General features: G+C 47.8%; 1 protein-coding gene across 1 annotated transcript in view; it reads left to right on the forward strand.

Moving 5' to 3' along the window:
• Positions 1–20,000, forward strand: part of LOC128278495 (mucin-19-like) — a 69,032-nt gene that overhangs the window by 29,133 nt on the left and 19,899 nt on the right. The window contains exons 5-7 of the mRNA XM_053017225.1: positions 1,093–1,284; positions 3,280–3,321; positions 5,157–6,758. Coding sequence (XP_052873185.1) covers positions 1,093–1,284; positions 3,280–3,321; positions 5,157–6,758 — 1,836 coding nt within the window. The remainder of the gene's footprint in view (positions 1–1,092; positions 1,285–3,279; positions 3,322–5,156; positions 6,759–20,000) is intronic.

A 20,000-nucleotide genomic window follows, 5' to 3' on the forward strand; every position in this document is an offset into this window, starting at 1 on the left:
AACGATGCCACTTTCAGTTCCTCTACATCGGGTGCCTATTAACCCTATTAACTTCTAAGAGTAACGTTACATTGCGAACAAAGTGCGAAGCGAAGGAAAACAAAATGATTCGCTCATCCCAATGACAGTAACTCCAAGAAAGCGGCATTGAAACGAAAAAAAACTATAACCATTTGACCAGCTGTAGGTTAATGTAAGGATGCCTGTGTAAGCGTAACGACCGACGAAACTCCAGTGCGCACCGTCATCAGATTGTAAGACGGTGGCCACGGCTTTTTCCACTTTTTCAGATGATGATGAAACAACGGCCAACGGTTACGTGTCGAAAAAGTGTCGTGTCGAAAAGAAAAACAATTTTTTCCCCAATATGCTTTCTTCTTCAAGTCGTCCTTTTAACGCTTTCCGGATACTAGACTTTCATTTAATGTAAATCATCCGTCTGAGTACCTTGGGCGCGTGTAACGGGAGCGCCAGTTGCCGCCGTCACGCTCCTTGCCATCCTCTCCGTTTTGAGCTCTGTGTACATGTTTCAACTGTCCTTGTAATATCTCATCTCATCACCCTTTCGTGTCACCACCATTCACCACCGAAACTTAAGCTCTCTTTTGCTCTCGTTTTGTTTTGGTTTTATTGTTTTGTTTTGTTTACCTTTTTAGATGGTGTACAAAGTTGTGTGCGTTTGTGTTCGAATCTCTCACTCTCTCTCTCTCTCTCTCTCCGAAATTATTCTAGATACATATTTTATTAAACATTGCTTGTTATGCTTCTTCTTCTTTTTTTTATTCTTTATCTCAAACCACCCCACACTGCCACCCACACCAACATACTCACGGACACACGGACCCAAACACCCGACACACACACACACACTATCTCTGTCTAATCCTGCCCGCGGAACGCGACACCGACCCACAATGCGACGCACAATGCATTCCCTAACGTTGGACTCGGAACACCATCGATCTGTTCTATATGTATGTTACACATACGCACCCACACACACACACACACATACGCCAACGTACCGACCGGTCCCACCACCACCACACCGCTCTCTCTCTCTCTCTCTCTCTAACCAAATGATCATATTAGACTGCACCCGTATCTGCTGCGGCTGCTGCCGCCGCTGCCGCCGCCGCTGCCGCTGCTACCATGGGCCCCCTCCAACCACCACCGCCACCGCCCGGGGCTGTCACTTCGACGAGCCAGCTGTCCCTTTCTGGTGGCCAGTCTCCCCTGGAGGTTGGCAAAAAGCGTGCAGCCGAAAATGACATGATACAAATGGTATTGCCATCTTTATTTTCCTAGTTTGTTTCCCTTTCTCTTATTGCGTTTCTCTATATTCCCCCAGTTCTTTTTTTTACTGTTTACTGGTTTAGTTTAAACAATTAAGTACTTTCTACTACTCCAACTTCCAGCTTCCCACCCGAAACTGAACCTAGCTCGCTGACCTGCTCTCTAATTGTGTTTTACGCTCCAACCTAGCGCCCCACTGGCGTCTTCACCGTGCAACCCCGAGCTTCAGTCCCTTTCCAGACTAACCAAACGACCAACATGTTACGGAAACCATAATTTTTTTGTTCCCCCTCTAATCCTTGGCTAATTTCATTTTCCTTTTGGCTAACATTTGCTGTAGAGTTTAACCCCGGGTTTGACCTGACCGATCGCTGTCCCAGAAGCGAATTGTTTTAGTTGTAGCAAAATTTAGTTCAAAACAAACACACGACAACTGTTAACTGCCTTGGATGATGGCGGTCGTGACCAACCTCTTTTGGCAACCAAAGCGGCCATTTCGAGCCATTCGAAACTTAGGGTCAATGTTTTTTATCTGTGTGTTTATGTTTCGGATCACTATCATTTCCTGTTTCCTTCTGCGCCTTCGCGCCGCCATGTGTCCGCTTCGCTACCCGTAAAGCGTTTCCGTTTGTAGTTTGTTGTATTGTTTTCTAAATTTCGGCAACGAAGAAGAACGCAGATCGCCAAAGTTCCTGCAGAAGGCAGCGGTTCATATTCGAATGTCGAATCGAATCGTGTTGTTTTGATCATCGTCATCACGTCACCACGGCACGGCCACGGTCCAGCAGCAAGCGAAGCCACCGCCCGGAAGCGACCAGGCCAGACCAGAGCTTCCCCAAGCAGCAGGCGCAGCAGGATAGCTCGGGGAAAGCTTCACCCCTATTTCGGTGGAACCCTAGGCCGGTTTTTCGCCGGTTGTTTTGTGGTCCCCGAAATCGTCAGAAGCCCGAAACATGCGCCCAGCCCGCCACTCTCACTCATTCACTCACTAATAACAATAACAATAACGTCCCAAAGCCCAAGTACTCTAATGTCCCTCGCCGGGCCGGGGACACACCAACCAGATAGATAGCAACACAGCGTGCGTGTTTCACCGTGTTTTCCATTGTTTTTGTTTCTCTCTCTCTATGTCTCTCTCTCTCTCGCTCTCTCTCTCTCTCTCTCTCTCTGTTATGGTTACTACTTTCTCGCCACACCACCATTACTTTCTCTTATCGTGCTTATCGTAGTTTACGACACTTTTTTGGTTTCTTTTTGTTTTGTTTCTACTTCCGTTTTGTGTTTTCATTTATTGTTTCCTACTTTGGTTTGAATCAGGATTGAGTTCGAAACCATTTTACGATCGGATTACGACCAACGCGCGCGCGTGTGTGTTTGTTCCTTCCCATATAACTAATGTGTGTTTTTCTTTCATTTTTTTCTCTCTCTCTTTGCTTTTCTCTTTCTCTCTCTCTCTTTCTATTCCCACACACGGATTTACACACACACACACACATACACCTCACACAACTTTCCGTTGCTCCGTGATCAAACCTCATGCCGAAACGGTGACGCTGTTTGTGTTCATGTTTTGTATTGTTTATTAAACAAACCGTCCTTCTCTATGTGTGTGTGTGCGTGTGTGCGTTCGGAACGTGGGTACGTGGCACAATCAACACCACAACCACCACCACCAACAACAACAACAACAACACAACCAACGAACAACCCTCGGTGCGCTGCGCCTAACATCTGCGTCGAACGCCGAACACATCCTCGCGGGCGCACACTAATATTAACACTGTGTCTATTGGCAATGCCACACACCCACACACATACACATACCAACATCCACTCTCTTTCTGTCTCTCTCTCACACTACTAAACTCCACTTTCTCCAACCAACCGTCACTGCCACCGTCACCGTTCTCATCCTCTGCACCAAATGCACCAACCAACCAAAAACCCAACCAAACACCAACCACCAATCACTGTTACCCTCAGATGGACATGAAAACGATGGGATCTATTTACTATGAAAACTTTGTAAGTAACCGATTGTCTGCCATTGTTTCCTTATGCGTTTATGCCAAGCCCTTCCTACTCGCGCCCAAGACCCGGATCCGGACCAACAGTTAGCCAGCGCGCTCTCTCTCTCTCTCTGTGCTTTAATTTTACCGGTGTACGGAGTTTTGGGTTCATTCTCATTCTCAATCCCTTATCGGATAGTGAAAGTGGCGTAGCTCCCGACACAAAACACCCCACAACTCACCCAACCGGTCACGGGAACCGGTATAACACATAATCCGCACGAAAACCGCTCACTACTAAAACCTGTCCCACTTAGAATCGGGAACAATAGAATTAGCTCCATCTCGGAGTCTATTTGACTTAGGGAACATGTTAAGGTATCAAAATAAAGGTATTTTATTGTAGGTTTTTTAGAGAAAAATTTCATAAATTTATCCTGTCGGTCGTCGGATTATTGAAATGCGCGCCATCCCTGTCTGCACAGTCTTCTGGTTCACTTCTCTGCAGCATCCCGCATAAGCTTACCAGTCTTATTCAACTTTCTTTTGATTATTGCCCAATCATTTTCGATTGGGCGGAATTCAGGGCAATTTGCTGGGTTGATATCCTTTGCGATGAAATCCACTATATTGTCACGGTACCAGTGAACTAACTCCCTGCTGTAGTGGCGACTTGCCAAATCAGGCCAAAACTTAACTGGACCTTTGTGTGACTTAATAAATGATAGAACTCGCTTTTTGAGGTACTCCTCCTTGTACAGCGTTGAGTTTATCGTCATGTTTGTGATGAAAACCTTGGTTTTCTGTCCGTCCAGGTGCAAATTCCTTGCCAGATCATTAGTTTCCGTGCAAATTTTTTGGGTTGAAGGGGACATCTCCACGTGCCGTGGCGAGATAAAATGTTGGTCCAGGAAGCTGTCCAAAATCCTTTTTCACGTATGTTCCGTCGTCCATAAGCAAGCATCCTTTTTGTACCTCGTCAGAACCTTTTCGTACAACTTTGTAGCGCGTGTTTTAGCGACTAGGTTTTGCTTAAGTGTCCTGTTTGGATGCTTACATGCAAGGAAAGAACTGACACCATATTTTTTTGCAATATCCCGAACCGAAAGTCCACGAAAATCCTTCCAATTCAGCTGCCAAGCATAACTTTCTATAAACTCCGCGTACCAAAGTTGAATGTTTACTAAAGACATATGGCTGTCAAAACATTAGAAATCCGACCACCAGAGGCGCTGCTACATACAGTTTTTCCCGATTCCATGTGGGAAAGGCTTTAGTTTCGGTCATCATCGTGCTTAAGCCTCATTCGTGTCACGACCGGTAGTAGCTCCCATCTCACGCGTGACCGAATCGCTTCTCACCGCAAGCTCACGCCCACCAACCAACGACCCATCCACCCACCCACCCAGTGCACTGTTCTGTCTCTCAATCTGTACCTATTCCTTCGACTATCTCTCTCTCATTGCCTCATTCTATCACCTCTCTTTCTCTCTCGCTCTCTCTGTTTCGTACTCTTTCTTTCGATCCTTGCCCGCGAAAAGGCGTTACACGTAACATCAACAGTAAAGAATTGGTTTAAGCCTTGTACAAACCCCTCTCTCCGTAGTGTCTGGTAGTGTTCTCTGCTACCTTTGTTTCGTTTCATTTCGTACCTATCTTATGTGTATTAGTGTCACTAGAATGCGTTCCGTTCCGTTCTCACCAACCGTTTCACAACTACTATTGTTGCAGAACGCTCTCTCTCTCTCTATCTATCTCTCTCTCTATCTTTCTCTATCGAAACGCGTACAGTAGTTCGCCGGTTAATCATGGTGTTTTCTTTCTCTCTCTCCCCGTGCTCTCCTGTGGCAGGCTTTCCCGGGCATGGTCCCGTACAAGCGGTCGGCCGGTGAAAAGTCCGGCATCCCCGTCTACCAGCCGGGCGCCACCTACCAGCAGCTGATGCAACTGCAGCAGCCGTTCGTGCCAGTGTCATGTGAGTACCCTACTAGCACCAGTACTAGCGGCGGCGCGACCGCCGCGACCTATATTCCACCAACATCCAACACAGCAACCCCAATCGCTACTAGCGCCCTGTCGAGTCTAGGCAGCAACGGTAGTAGTAGTAGCGGTAGTATCGCGGCCGCCCTGGCCGCCGCCGTCAGCAGCGCCAGCAGCAGTCCCTACAACCCCTCGTCGATGTTACTCGGTGGCCTGTACTACACCACCTCCGGTGGTGCGGGTGGGGCGGGAGGGGGCGGGTGGTCTGGGAGCACCAACAGTGTGGCCGCCAGCATGCTCAACAACAACAGCCCGAAGGTGAGCAACAAGAATGCGCCGCTGTCGAAGTCGATGTCACTGCAGTCGATGGCTTCGCTCAGCGGCAGCATGGGGCACCTGGCGGGGGCCAGTGCCGGGAGTGTGACCTCCCTGGCGAACGGTCGGGAGTCGGGTGTCGATGGTGCTGACCTGAAGGACGGCGGTACCGGTGGTAGTGCATCGGCAGCGGCTGCATCAGCGGCCGCCACCGACAAGGACGATCTTCACGGTGGCGATCTACACACCCCGACCCCGAGTGGCACTCTGTCGAGCAGCTCGCCCACGACCACTGCCGCGGCGCAGTCCTTGGCCACTGCGTCGACGCCAGCGATGGCGGTGCCGGTGAGCAGCAGCAGCTCGCTGCAGCTGCAGTACTCGGCAGCCGCCGCGGCGGCTGCGGCGGCCGCCACTTCGGCCGCCAGCACGCTGAACCACATGAATCACCACCAGGCAACGGTGCAGGCGCAGTTCCAGGCGGCCCAGGTTGCCGCCGCGGCCCACGCTCAGGCACAGGCTCAGGCCAATCACAATGCGGCGGCGCTGGCGGCCGCCGCCCAGTACCCGATGTCGGCCGGCTCGGCAGCCGCCCATTACGCGGACGCCGCCAGCATGGCGAAGGAGGTGGCGCAGAAGAACTACGCGCTGAAGCTGCACGGTAGCTCGAGCGCCCTGACCGGCAAACCCCTGACGGCTCTCGGGTACACCGGAATGGCGCTGAACAAGAGTGGCCTGCTGCCGCAGCCAACCGCCCAGCAGTACGCAGCCTCGGCCGCCGCTGCCTCGGCGGCTTCGAATGCAGCTACGGCGGCCGCCTATCCACAGGCCCGTCTCAGCTCGCCAGCGATGGCCGTGGCGGCCGCCACCCCACAGCAGCAGGCCCTTATGGCGCCTTCGCTGACGGCCCGACCGCCACCGCCGATCATGGCGCAGGCCGGCGGATATCCGCAGCTCATCCGGCAACAGATGCCACCCGGCTTTGGGGCCGCTCACCATCCGTACGCGGCCGCCGTCGCCCAGCAGCAGCTCATGAACCAGGGCTTCATGTACCCGGCGGCTGCCTTCTCAGCCGCCGGCTACCAGTTCCCGCAGATGGCCCAGGCCGGTATGGCGCCGATGCAGGCACCGCAGGTGTCGGCCGCCGCAGCAGCCGCCGCGGCGGCTGCCGCTTCCGCGGCCGCCGGAACCACCGTGGTGCTGAACCCGTACAAGAAGATGAAAACCTCCTAAGTTAAAGGGACCTGTGTGTGTTAGGACCTCGGGGGAAGCCAGGATAGTTTAGGGTGTGACCTCGGGCACTCGGGCACCCGCGCCAGACCCCTGGTTTTTTTGTTCCGAAACCAAATGATCACGATCATGAGGAGGATGCCGATGATGATGAAGATGAGGGAGCAAAACCGGGTTAAGAGTTTCGCTCGTTAAACGTTTGCCATAAAAAGCGGGAGTTAGGAAAAGTTTGCTAAAATATGACTACTACACACACACACACACACACACACATACATGAACACATACCACTAGTTCTACTAAGATATATCGGATGCTCTCGTAGAGAGACGACTCGTGTGGGTTGTTGTTGTGGAAGCCGGTATTGTAGCCGTGTCCGAACGGCTCCGGCTCGGAACAAAAAAATTGCAACACAAATAACACAAACAAAAACACACAGAATTCAGTGCCTGAGATCGGGAGATCGGGATTTTTTATCGGGTGTACCCATTGTTTCGCCATGCACACCACCACCACCACCACAGCGCAGTCGTCGCGGTCAGCTCGCGGCTTGCGATGGGAAAGCCCACTTTGGATGATGAAGAAACTGTGATAGCTTCACACGCACGCGCAGTCCCCCTCGCTCCCCTGCGTCGCACATCCCTCCTGCTTGCCAGCCAGCCAGCCGCCATCGTAGCCAGCTTGCCAACCTCTCTCCCGCCCGCGGGGTTTGCTGCGATCCGGTTTTATGTTCAAATCAGACGCCGCCCCGAAAAAGGACACCGCACCCACTTGCGTGCGGTACCAGTCATCCTATCTCAGCTTCAGCTTCTTATTCACGTTCACGATTAACACGCTTAATATTAGGTGGGCGGGGTGACCGATTATCGGTACGTTTATTAATTAAAGTTAAATCATAGAGCCATAATCAGTAGCGCGAGTAGGGGTTAAGTAGGGGCCCTGTGGGGTCGTTCAAGAATCGTATGTCGTATTTGTAAAACAAACACCATCGGGACGGCCACCGACCAAGCTGTCCGGACCAAGGAGTCCAGACCAAGGAGTCCGGATGGTCCTGGTGTCGGCTGAAGCCAGCTTCCGAGCAGCACCGGAAAGAGTTCCGATAATCAAAGTGGTAAGACTTTTGATTTCTACCACTGATCATCATCATCATCGCCCGTGTGTGTGTGTGTGGTTAAAGGCCACTGTTGGATAGAGGATAAACCAAACACTACAGCAACACAGCAAACCGAGAGTCGCGTTCGTCGTTTCGTTTCTGAAACGCCAAACGTCAACGCCTGCTCTGCCTGTTCCTTTCTCTGTACGATTCGCATGTGTGTGCGTATGTGTGTTACGTTTGTTCGGTTGATTGTGTTCTGCTGGTTTACTAGTGTTTTTTTTTTTGTTGTTGTTTTGCTATCACTTTGCACACAACTCCAGTGAGCTGTCAGGATCCTTGGGAGTTCGAACAGCCTCGCTCCAGTGTGGCCATAGTCCTTCGTTAGGTAGTTAAAATGTATGCTTAGTTTGCGCACTATTGTGATAGGGAATTAAGGGGTTTCGTTTGTGAGGTGTTTGTGTTTTGTTGCTGTTTGTTTTCTATGCGTTTTAGTTCAATCGGACCCCAAGGGTTCGAAGATTTCAGTTTTGCGGTGGCGCTCACGACGAAGTGGCGTTACTGGTAGAGGGGAGAACGCAACGTAATGTTGCCAAACCAATAGAACGCAACACCATAATACACTGTACCGAAGGTTGTAACTAGGTAATGTCAAGTAATGGTGGTGGGGTAAGGCAGACCGCAGCCGAAGGCCGCCGCCTTCGGTCTCACCCGAAACCGACCACCGAAGGCACCGGAAACCGAGTAACATTGATTCCGAAAATGGGTGATTGTGGCCGGAACCGGAATGTGTAATGTGTCTTCGCGGGGCACACGCCGATTGGCATCGATTGTGGCAAATTGTGGCTACTAAATAGTATTACTATACTATCCGTTACTACTACCGCTACTACTACTATTACTACTACTACTACTACTACCACTACTTCTAGAACTACCACTTATAAGGCTACCTATTACCGCTAGCTGTAGAGTACGGTTTTATGTGTAATTCGACACAGACAAGCGAAAGAAATATTACAAAAGAACAACTACAAAACTACAGCAGCAGCAGCAGTACGCGCGCGCGTGTGTTGATTTTGTTTTTGCGCGTATAAGACTTGTGTGCGATTGTGTGAATTATATACCCATATACCTATATTACTATATATATATATACATATACATATGGCGATTGCTGCTACGTACTTTCTCGATTTAGCTGTAAACGATACTCACTGCAAGCAAATAGAAAGAAAAAACCACATAAACGAGGCGTTAAACTATCAATATGTTGCGACAATGCTAGAAAAGCTAGAAATGGAAGACACACACACACGCACACATTATACTATAAAAAAATGAGAGAGCGAAACAGAGCAAATGTCCGATCACCATCCAAAATGGCGCCGACTCGTAGCCCACATCCTACCGGGCGCTCGTTGGCAAACCGCGCGCGCCGCTTTGTGGACCGAGAGATGTGACTAAACAACGACGCTCCTGACGCACAGGGCGCATGCGCAACCAATAGTTGCAAACCAACGGCAAAATCGAAACCACTAGAAAGGCTAATGCGCGGCCATCACTACTCGCGCTCACACTCTGCTTCGCGCTCCAGATACAGATACTATATGTAGTAGTTTTCCGTTTGATTGCTCTAATTGCGCGCATTTTAGAAGGCAAAGACGCGCAGTTTGTTGTTGTTTTTTCCCGTTGTTTTGGTTTTCGTTTTCCTTATTCAATAATATAGGTATATCGTGTAGCAAAACCCCCCGGTTAGCCATGCAAATCGGCAAAATCCGGAAAAGTAAACCTTACGTTCGAGTTACGCTACCATTTCTGTTCCACAGCAATATCTTGTTCCGTAGTGTGTGTGCGCTGTGTGTGCATATATGGTTTCTGTCCTTTTTTGCCGGTTTTTTTTGCGCGCAGTATTCAGCCATCATTAGCCGCGTGTACCGTGATGTATTGTTTCGTTAGGCGTAGGACCAAGTAGAGAGCAAGTGATGTAATACTACCAACCAAAACGAAATTTAAACACCAACCGAATTCACCAACAATGTAATGCTATATTCGTTCGTTACTCTTTGACTGTTCTGATTACTCCACACCACACACCATACACAGCAACACCAGCGCTATTGTCTTACTACCGCTACTACTACTACCTACCTATTATTGCTCCTATTTATTTTACCTACTACAACCATTTACTATCAGCTGTCGTTATATTGTACTGTGTACTACCGCATACACACACACACAGGCACTCATTCACGCCAACCCCAATGTATGCTGTGTGGCCAGCTAAATTGCGCCTCCCAGCCGGCCAACGAAATATGTTTCATCTCCCTGTTTAGAAAACAAAACCTCTCTCGCTCTTATGTATGATGCATGATAGTTGTGTATTCTCTCGCTCTCCCCCGCAAAAATCAAAGCCAGATGTGTGTGTGTGTCCCAATAGAGAATGCCAATCTAAAAGCCATCTAAAAAGCAACAACAAAAATTATCTAAACTATATGTCCAGAAACCGCCCAAGAAACCGGATTTGCCAAGCGTAAACCAACATAGACCAACCATTTGTCAGCTATTTCGCATTTAGTTCCTATCCTATGTACTGCGTTTGCCCGCCTTTGCTATATTATGCCACACCGCATATCCGCATCAATACACCCGACGAGCGCTAGAACCAGGAGGATAGCGAAGCCACAAGTGTCGTGGCCATCGTTGAGATGGACGAGAGAGCGCCTAAAGCGTGTTCTTGCGGTGTACTTTTCAATCGATCATCATCATCACCACCATCATTATCATTTGCACCTCACACCTCCGCACCAGCTCCCGCTTATTCTGTAGAATCGTAATGCAAACTGCGTGAACTCCTTCTAACTCCCTTCTCGTATAGTTTCACGCGCATTTGGATTCTGGAGCGGGTTCCAGTTCAAAATAATACTAATCGCAAAATGTTCTCCCCTCCTTTTTGAACTGTAGCCACCTAAATGCTTTTTTTAGGGGGGTTCATTTCCTATTTTCCATGACTAATATCTGCACGAAATGCGCGCTCGGTATGCTTTTCATCTCACATCACATGCCATCCACCATCCGCGATCATAACGCTCGCATAGCATAAGTTGCCCAGCTCTAAACTCCGTGCGGAACCAGAACGTATGAAAAGTGCTTGTGCCCTGTCATGTTACTGATTAAGTTACTGCAAGTTCAATGGTTTACATCCCTCCCACATCCACCCCCACACAAACACACACACACACCATCCACATGGTTATGAACACATTTAGATGAACACACGATAAAACTGCTTTGTTTGTTGAGTAAAGGGGACCTTGTTGATAAACCATTCTCGTTTAAATAGACATAATGACATCCATCCAGCATACCACTTACTACTATAAAAAAAACTAGTCTTGCGCTGCGAACTCAGCGAGCTGTTTGTAAATCACATCTGCAACTGATTTGGCCCACTGAACCGACCGACATTATGTTGCTGTCTTGCCTCCGATCGACACGATCCACGATTATGTCTTGGGGCACACACGGCGCGATCATCGCAGATCGCAGTTCGGTGTGCTGCATTTTCATTCAGCTAACTGTTGGTGGCTTGTTTCTTCTTCCGTTGGATGCTTTGGGCGAGGTTTTAATTTACTTATGCTACACTCCCCGTTGCTCACCACCAGCTAGGGGACGGCTTTGTACAGAACCAAAAAAAAACCTTACTTGATCGTGTGCTGTCGATCTGGGCTCTTACTCTGGGCTCCCGAACGAAGAGGCTGTTTTTTCTTTCTTTTTGCATGGCGTAATGAGGCCCATTTTCGAGGCCACGGTGATTGGTGTTTATTATTAGCTTCCGTTTCCGATCTCCTTACAACCCCGAGGATGGTGGCTTTCCTCATTTAGTTGCGTAGCCGGTTGAAGGAGAGGTCCTAGTGAGCATTCGTTTCTATTTCTATGCAAGAACTTACTTTTCGCTGTTGTGCTTCGAATAATGCTGCTAATGCCGCGCCGCCACTGCTTAGGGTTGCACCGAAGCTCCGCCGCTGGAATGGAAATGGCTTGACTCTATTATGTGTATGCTATATTCTAGACAGAGAGAGAGAGCTAGGACCACGGTTCGAGCGTCTAGTCGAAAACCGTGTGTGGTAGCTTATAGTAGTATAGCGTGTATGCCAACCTCGCACTACCTCGCCTGGTGTGTCTGCCCGTAGAGCCCTAACCACCACCAACCAACCAAGTCAGCATTCTAACCCTTCGTAGCCCGTTCCTAGCCATGCATTAGCCGTCACGTTTGGGTAGAGAGAAAAGCATCACCTACCAGCCTCCACTAAGCTTCGAATTGTATCTAACACAACCCGCCTTACCCCAACCTGAGCGGATCACCACAGCACCACTCGGGCCTCGATAGACTAGTACAGCTCTTCCTTCGCCAACCGCGTGTCGCCAGGTGATCCAGGGGCAGGCCACCTTCACCCATCAGCAAACCCCCTGTGTTTTGTGACTTTTGCTTATCCTCCCGAGCAGCAGCAGCGGTCCACTGGTTCGGTACTGGTTCGTCTTTCCTTGTCGTGTCGTCTGTCGTGTCCGCCATCCGCCAAACACAGCCAACCAAGCGCCAAGTCCGTCCAAAACAGAAGGGGGAAACCGGAACCTTTACAGCTCGACAACAAACAAAGTAGTTTTATTGTGGCCAGTTCTCGGGCTGAACGCGTAAAACAACTCAACTCCATCACTCATTTGATTTCACGGTTTTTGGTTTCTCATTGAACGTTTTGCGAGCTAGGATAACGTCACACGGCACGGCGCCCGGTGTATCCTTGAGCGCACGGGGCCTTTTTTTTTTTTTTTTTTTGAGAAAGTCCTCCGGTCCAACAGCTTAGTCGCTCTCGTCGTCTGCCCTTGTCGATCGTACCCGGTTCCGGCAAACGCAAAAAAGGAAAAAGAAATCCATTAGCTCGTGTTGTTGACTTGTTTTGAGTTTTTAACCACCAAAACACAGTACCACATAGCCCGCGAAGAACGTGAACGATAGAGTGAACTAGTAACTGCAGGATTCAGGGAGGAGTCTGCGAGTGGAGATCGGAGAGAAATCGGCCCGCAAGGAAATTAAACCGTCACAATATTCTACTCATGCAAGTGCCTAACGTTGAACGCGGGAGAGTGAAATGAGAGCGTGTAAGGAGTTAGCGCGCGAAACCCCTATACTATATGGAAAGCAAACCAAAACATAATATTCATTTCACGTAACTACAAACCGCAATACGGCAGTTACCAACCGCTAATGGTTACGGTGTGCAAGTGTACAGAGAAAAGCACGTGAGAAAGCAGCTTGATGCGGAAACAGACAAACACAGAAACCAGTTCAATCATTAGCCCCGTAAAGAGTCGCCATTCATTCGACGGTTTCTACCGAATCGTCTTAACTAGTGTTTTGATCCCGTAGTGTTGTAGGTTTCTTTACAAACGAAAGAAGAAGAAACAGTACGTTCAATTCATCTACTTCAATCTACTATGCTCTTTATGGTGTTCATAATGTAAATTTCCTCTTTTTCCGTGTAATCCGCGCGTCGGAATTGAGCCTCTAGAATTGAGTCGTGGAATTGAGTGTGGAAATCGGCTCACCTGGAGAGTGAGCGAGAGCCAGAACGGTACTAAATGGTTCAACAATCACGTTTAGATGCTGCAAAGCGGTCTAGTGTAGCCATCACGTTTGGCAGCATCTTATTCCTATTTACTCTCCACGTTCGTAGATCCAGGTCGAGACTTTAACCGTTAGTGACACAAAGAGGAACGAACTCGTTACGAAGCAGAGAAACTGGTAGCAATTCAAATTAGAACTTTTGGAAATTATCTGTAGCAAAAAGGGCGCCAACCCAGTTGCGCCAGTTATTCTAGTGCGACACTTAGCGCGTAGCGAAAAAGAGAATTGAATTGACATCATCCCGTATTCTATTTGTATTTCTGTACTTTTCAACTTTTGCAAAATTGAAACCACTGCAGCACTGCAGCAAATGGACCTAACTATCATCCAGCTAAAACGTAACCCGCAGCGAAGGAGGACAGCATATACTTAACTATTATTGGTACCTATGCTATTTAATAACAAAACAAAAACATAAACTATATGATTACGTTAAAAAAACGAAGAGCGTTTCTGCTGCGATAGGAAGAAATGGAGGAGGAAAAAAACGGGGGAATTGCAATCCAACGCGCGCTAGGAACGGCCAAATTCCAACGGCCCGCGCGGTGTCAAGAGTCGGAGTGAGGTGAAAAACGGAGAAAAACCGGAGATGGAAAACAAGTTAGCAACTTAATGTAATGTAATAAAAACCAACTGTACTTGTTTAAAAAATATACAAAAGTCAAACAATTCAATGTAACTCAACTCAAACCGAGGTAAAGAAACGCAGTTTCGAGCAAAAGGAACCGAATTCGGTCAGTCGGGACCCGTGGGGCGCGCGCCAACCGGAGCACGGCTCGCACCTCCCTTGGGTTGGGTGTCGCTCTGTCTCTTTGTGTATGTGTGTGTTTGTTGCGTGTGCGCGCGTTGTTTGGTCCATTTTGGTGTTTATAGCTGTTTGGTACTTTTCTGGCCCGCCGTATTTTACATTCTCTAGCATATTACAGTTTCGCTTTCCAAAGTTGTGTTGTGTGTTTCCAGCCTACAAAACCTACACTTGTCGTAGTTTCTGTTATTTTTTCTTCAATCTCTCTCTCTCTCTCTCTCTTTCGCTCTCTATTTATCCATTGTGGTGATTGTGACTTTCGCATCCAAGTGGGGGCCGCCTCAACATAGCCTCAAAGTAATTGCGTCGTCGTCGTCCTGTTCGATTGCGTGTGATTATTTGTACATATATTTAGTTTTTGTGCAACGGTGGAATGGAATCTTTCTTGCAACGCGTTTCCCGAAGCAGTGTGTGTCATGGGGCTTCGGCTTGGGCCTTCGAGTGTTTTTCCAACTTCCGTTTTGTGCCACACACACGCAGACACGCACGTAGCACGGCGGCCGGCCCTAACAGTAATATCGACAACGAAAACGATCGATCCTTCCTTCGATTATTAGTCTGCTGAGCTTCATTTCCGTCGGTCGGAACGGTCATATTTTGCACTCTGTTTCAGTTTTTTCTTACACTATCATTTTTAACCGCTGATATTCATTTCAAACTAATTACGCTTTTCGAAACATTACAATTAATTAATTCCTCTCTGGGTGCTCGACATTTCGCTACGTTTAGGCTTACCATGTATACTTACCGTGAATGTGTAACATATGATTTTATGTCCATTGTTATTCTTTGCTACACCCCAAACGGCAACGACAATCGGTCGCTTCTTTTCGATTCACTTTAGCTAGCCGTTTCCCTCTGTTTTCTCAATCCTAGTGTGGTAATCCACCAGTAGTCTTGTTTCGCAATCGCATCTTCTTACAAACTGTTCCGCAATTCAGTTCGGGTGTCAGAGTGTGGAGCCTTTAGCCATTCGGTTAGCTTGAGTTCCTTAATGTTTAGTTTCGCAACGCCCAACGAGAGCCCGGTCCGTAATGTTGCCCCTACCCATTTCATTCATTCTGCATACAGAAGGCTTCGTGCGATTGAATGACATTGATTTTGGTTTTCCTTTTCCTCCTTTCCTGCTGTCTGTCTCATTATACAAATGCACCCGCAGAGTGGCCCATTTTCCAGTCCATCGCTAAGCCCGAAGTCTAACCTTTCACCTGGCGCTTCCTGGCGGGTTTATGTGTCAGCATGATGTGTCCCCCCAGTGTTGGACCGGTGCCGCCACCCCGTGTACTACTTCAGACTCCGTTATTCTTTGGCTCTGTCCCTTTTCGTTATAAATCTGTCCCTCTCTCTCGCTCTCGGGTACTACTTTGTGCACTAAAAGTGATTACACTTGCCACGTTTCCATGTGTTTCCTTTTGCAGTATCCAGGGTTGGTTTGTTCCACTTTTCGGTTTTTGGCTGCGTACACTACGTTAGGCTCAGTATGTTCGCAACAAACGCAATGTATCTTCGGAATATCGCTTCGGAATGGGCGGCTTACTGCCAAACAGGCTTCCAACGCAACTGGTTGTACTTTCTTCATAGCTTCACAATGTAGTTACACTGGCCCTGGGCCTGGGTTTGTCCGATGTGTCCCCATTCACCTTCCCCCAGTGCCAGCACGGCGCCAAGTCGCCTGATGACTGACGCCCCCGATGCTCGAGTGTTCTTCTCAACAACGCATTCCTTTCTCGTTTCGGTGTACTTTGGCTGTGTCTTTATCTCTCTCTCTCTCTCTCTGTCTGTCTTTCTCACAACACACATTCGCTCAACACTCTGTATCTGTATTTTGGTCGATTGGAATCCGGTGTTAATTATTTAGGAATGCTGCCTGAATGGCCACTGTGCAAAGCAAGTATCATCACCGCCACCAAAACAAAAAACCAACACCTTTCAACCAACCAGCAAAACTACCATACCCAGCGTTGTGGGATCTCTCCGTCCGCGGAGGGGTCCGCCATCTCAAGAATGTCTCATCTCGCCAGCTGATAATTCGTTCTACCGTATTTTATATATAAATATTAAAATGTTTGGACTCTTTTTTTCAGTTTGATTTCATTACTGGCAAAGTAAATGTTCATCTATTTACTACTACTACTTCTCTCTCTCTCTCTCTCGATATAAATATTCAAATGCATATCCAATCAATGATATATCATATATATAATCGTACCTTATATACATAAGTTTAAGTGCTTCGGCTGATGTAGCGAGCATAGGAGGTAAGAAATGCACTGCTATTTGCTTGAATTATTATGTTTTAGTTTATGTTTTTTTCACGAAACTAACCCACGTATAATCACGTACACCACATACTAACGCACAATCGAACACAAAACTAATGATACAACATAACATCAGGATACTCCCCACGTTACTCGTTTTTGTTTTACGCTGTGTAATCTTATGTTACAGTAGTTTGTTTCGTTTGTAGTTCGCTTTTTCGATCGATAGCATTCAATATGTTATTTTTTATCATTTTATTTTCTTTTTTCTTTTACATTACAGACCAAACAAACCACCAATGCAAATAGACACAATCTCTCTCTTTCTATAGCTTCACTAACCCGATCACACTACGCGGCCACTAGCGTGCCTGATTCCGATGCCGCGCGGCTACGCAAGGCTTTTGGAACCAGGCTGACCAGGCACACACACACACACCACATCCTCACTAATCTACACCGAACTCACAGATACGTTTTGGTTTGATTGCTTGTAGTTCCAGCGTAACACATACTAGCCTTAGCAATACACACCGTGTGTTTCTAGCAATTTGGTTGATTCGTCGAAACGAACACGAATCACTAACAACACCTTTCCCCCTTTTCTCTCTCTCTCTCTCTATCTCTCTTCATCTTTCCATCAGTATATCTATGTTTATTGCCTAGCAAATGCTGTCCTTTCTATCGGTCCTCATTCCCTATGTCTCATTAACATTCACCGAATCCTTCGAAGAGTTCCTTCAAAGTCCTAAGCATCCAGCAAACATCATCATCAGTACTTTGTCCCACCTTTATCCGTAATACCCTCTGACTGTACCCTATGATCCCCCCTAAGGAGTGTTCCTTTTTTTGGTGTTTTTCGATTAAGCTTTCAACTGTTTTTTGCCAACGAAACAACCCCATATAAGTATAGTGTTGTCTCCTTTCTGTATCAGCTTCCTTCCATCATCATTCCATAATTTCTGCGGCCCTGCGCTATCCTGATGACAAGTCATGACCCATCACTCGCGCGTCAGACAAACAGTAGAAATCCCCGTTTTCCATTTCCCGCAAAAAAACAAACGTAAACGAAAGTAAAACCGCTTTTCTCCCTCGCTAAACCAAACATTGTGACAACAGTTGACACGTGTACTCTGGACGACCCTTCCCTTGCACACCCGTGCAGTTTCCCAAAAACTGTGACACCATCTTTCACCAGCTCTCTCTCTCTCTCTCTTTTCTCGGACGTCACCGTAGTCGACACTTAACCCCTAAAACAAACCTGTGGCTAGTCGAAATAAACACCATACTGTACCTATCACCACTACCGAACAATGAATGATGAGAGCGAAAGTAGGACCTCAACACAATGACCCCTTATTCTGTCACCGCTATTTGAAGTATTTTTAATCGGCCCGAATCGAAAGCGTTTGTACCGTTTGTGTGTGTAAAAGCGTTTGTAAACCTTGCAGTATACTATATCAACACTAGACTGCGATCATATTTATATATATAAACGTATAAACCTTGCGCGCCTACCCTATACTCTATAAACGTTGGAATTATGCTTATGGATCGCCTGCGGCTTTGCCTACTTTGTTATCACCCGTTTTTCCTGTTTTCGTTCCTTGAGCCTACTACTAATAGCCGTTTGCGCTTACTTTGTGTTGCTAGGATACGCGATGCTCACCACACGCGCGATGATGCTTACTGAATGGGAATCGTTTGAGCGTTTTTTTTTTGTTTTCCTTCTGGATTCCAAACAACAACCCCAAGCGCGCGAATTTAGTTGCATGTTTGCTGTTTGGCCTGGCCACCGCCCCACGCTATTTCCCGGCTTTACTTCCGGCAGCAGCAGAACTCAATATTTAGAACCCCGTTTTAGTTAGCTCTTCGTACTGCGATTGGAAATTTGTCGTAAAAATCCTGCCCCATCCGACGAGACGTCAGTAAAGTTGAGCCCACCATTAAATAGTGTTCGAATGATTTCGAACCGTCGCGCTCTTTAAAAGTTTTGTTTATTTGATTGTCTCGTATTTTCTTTCTTTTCCTTTCTTCTTTTCTCTTGTTTGGTTATAATTTCACGCTTACCGATGCTTCCGGCGCTGATTCGGGGACGCAATCGTAACACCTTCTTGATTTCTGGCTTCACCATTTTCGGATTACGTGCTACTTGTTCGATCGATCGAAAACAAACACTTGCCACCAACGCCAACCGTGGGCCGATTGCATGACCACCGCCGACGTAACCACCACCGTCTCCCTTACCGCTCGAATCGAAATAATATGCACCATAATGTGCCGGCCGCTTGCGTGCCGATAATTTTCCAACCGATCCGCCCGAAATGGGAAAATAAAACTCCCACCGCACCCTCGCACCATTTTCCATTGACGATTTAATTCGGAATTAAATAATGTGTTATTGTAAAATTAAAAAATACAATCACTTCTGGCGACCGCGCGCCCTGGGTACTGCTGCCAAAATAAAACCACTTCCTTCCGGCACCGATACCATGGCATGGCAATTGCTACTTAATACTTACTCACTGCCCGTCCGCTTGCCACCCCTTGTCGCTACCGGTGAAAATTAAATGAAAAATAATTATTATTAATCCGCCCCCTACCGGGGGCGAATGTACCGCGCGAATGTAACCGAACCGGGCCGGGAATGTTGTGCATGCGCCGCTCCCTCACTAACCAAACTGCTCCTGCACCCGGTGCATATTTGCATGCGTGTAATTAAAACTGCAGCGGCTCCGTCGAACATGCCGCTCAACGCACCGTATGTGGTGTACACCGATTCGAGCGGACAGGTCAGCACATCGCCCCGTCTTATGTTCCTTTCGCGCGCGCGCGCGAAGGTCCTTTTTGGCTTGCGTTGCACACTCGCTAATAAGGCGACCCGAACGGAGATCGCAAACGCAGACGACTGCTTGCGCTTTGGTTTGGAAATAGTTTGGTTTTAGTTTGTTTTTGTTTGTCGCTTAACTACGCATAACTCCTTCGGGCGTTCAAACACGACGTACTTCCACGAAGATTGGGAGCGTCTCGGTTGGAACGGAAACTGCTTAGCCCGCTTCGTCGCCTGATGCAACCCTCTCTTAACCCATTGAACACGGTTACGCTTAACTGCCATTCTGGTCCCTGTTTTTTTTTCGGTCATGCTGTCATGCTTCTTCTCTGCGTTCTTGGTTTCGCTTTCTTTTCCTTTTGCAATCACTCAAACCAAAAATCGGGTGTAAACCAACCGAGCCTTCATCAATTTGCTTCTCGCAATCGCGCAGCTGCCGCAAAGAGAGGGACTAACGGATGACTGAAATTCCTAAAGTTCCCAGTTCGGGTGCGGTAA

This window comes from Anopheles cruzii, chromosome 2 (assembly GCF_943734635.1).
Source record: "Anopheles cruzii chromosome 2, idAnoCruzAS_RS32_06, whole genome shotgun sequence".
NCBI lineage: Eukaryota > Metazoa > Arthropoda > Insecta > Diptera > Culicidae > Anopheles > Anopheles cruzii.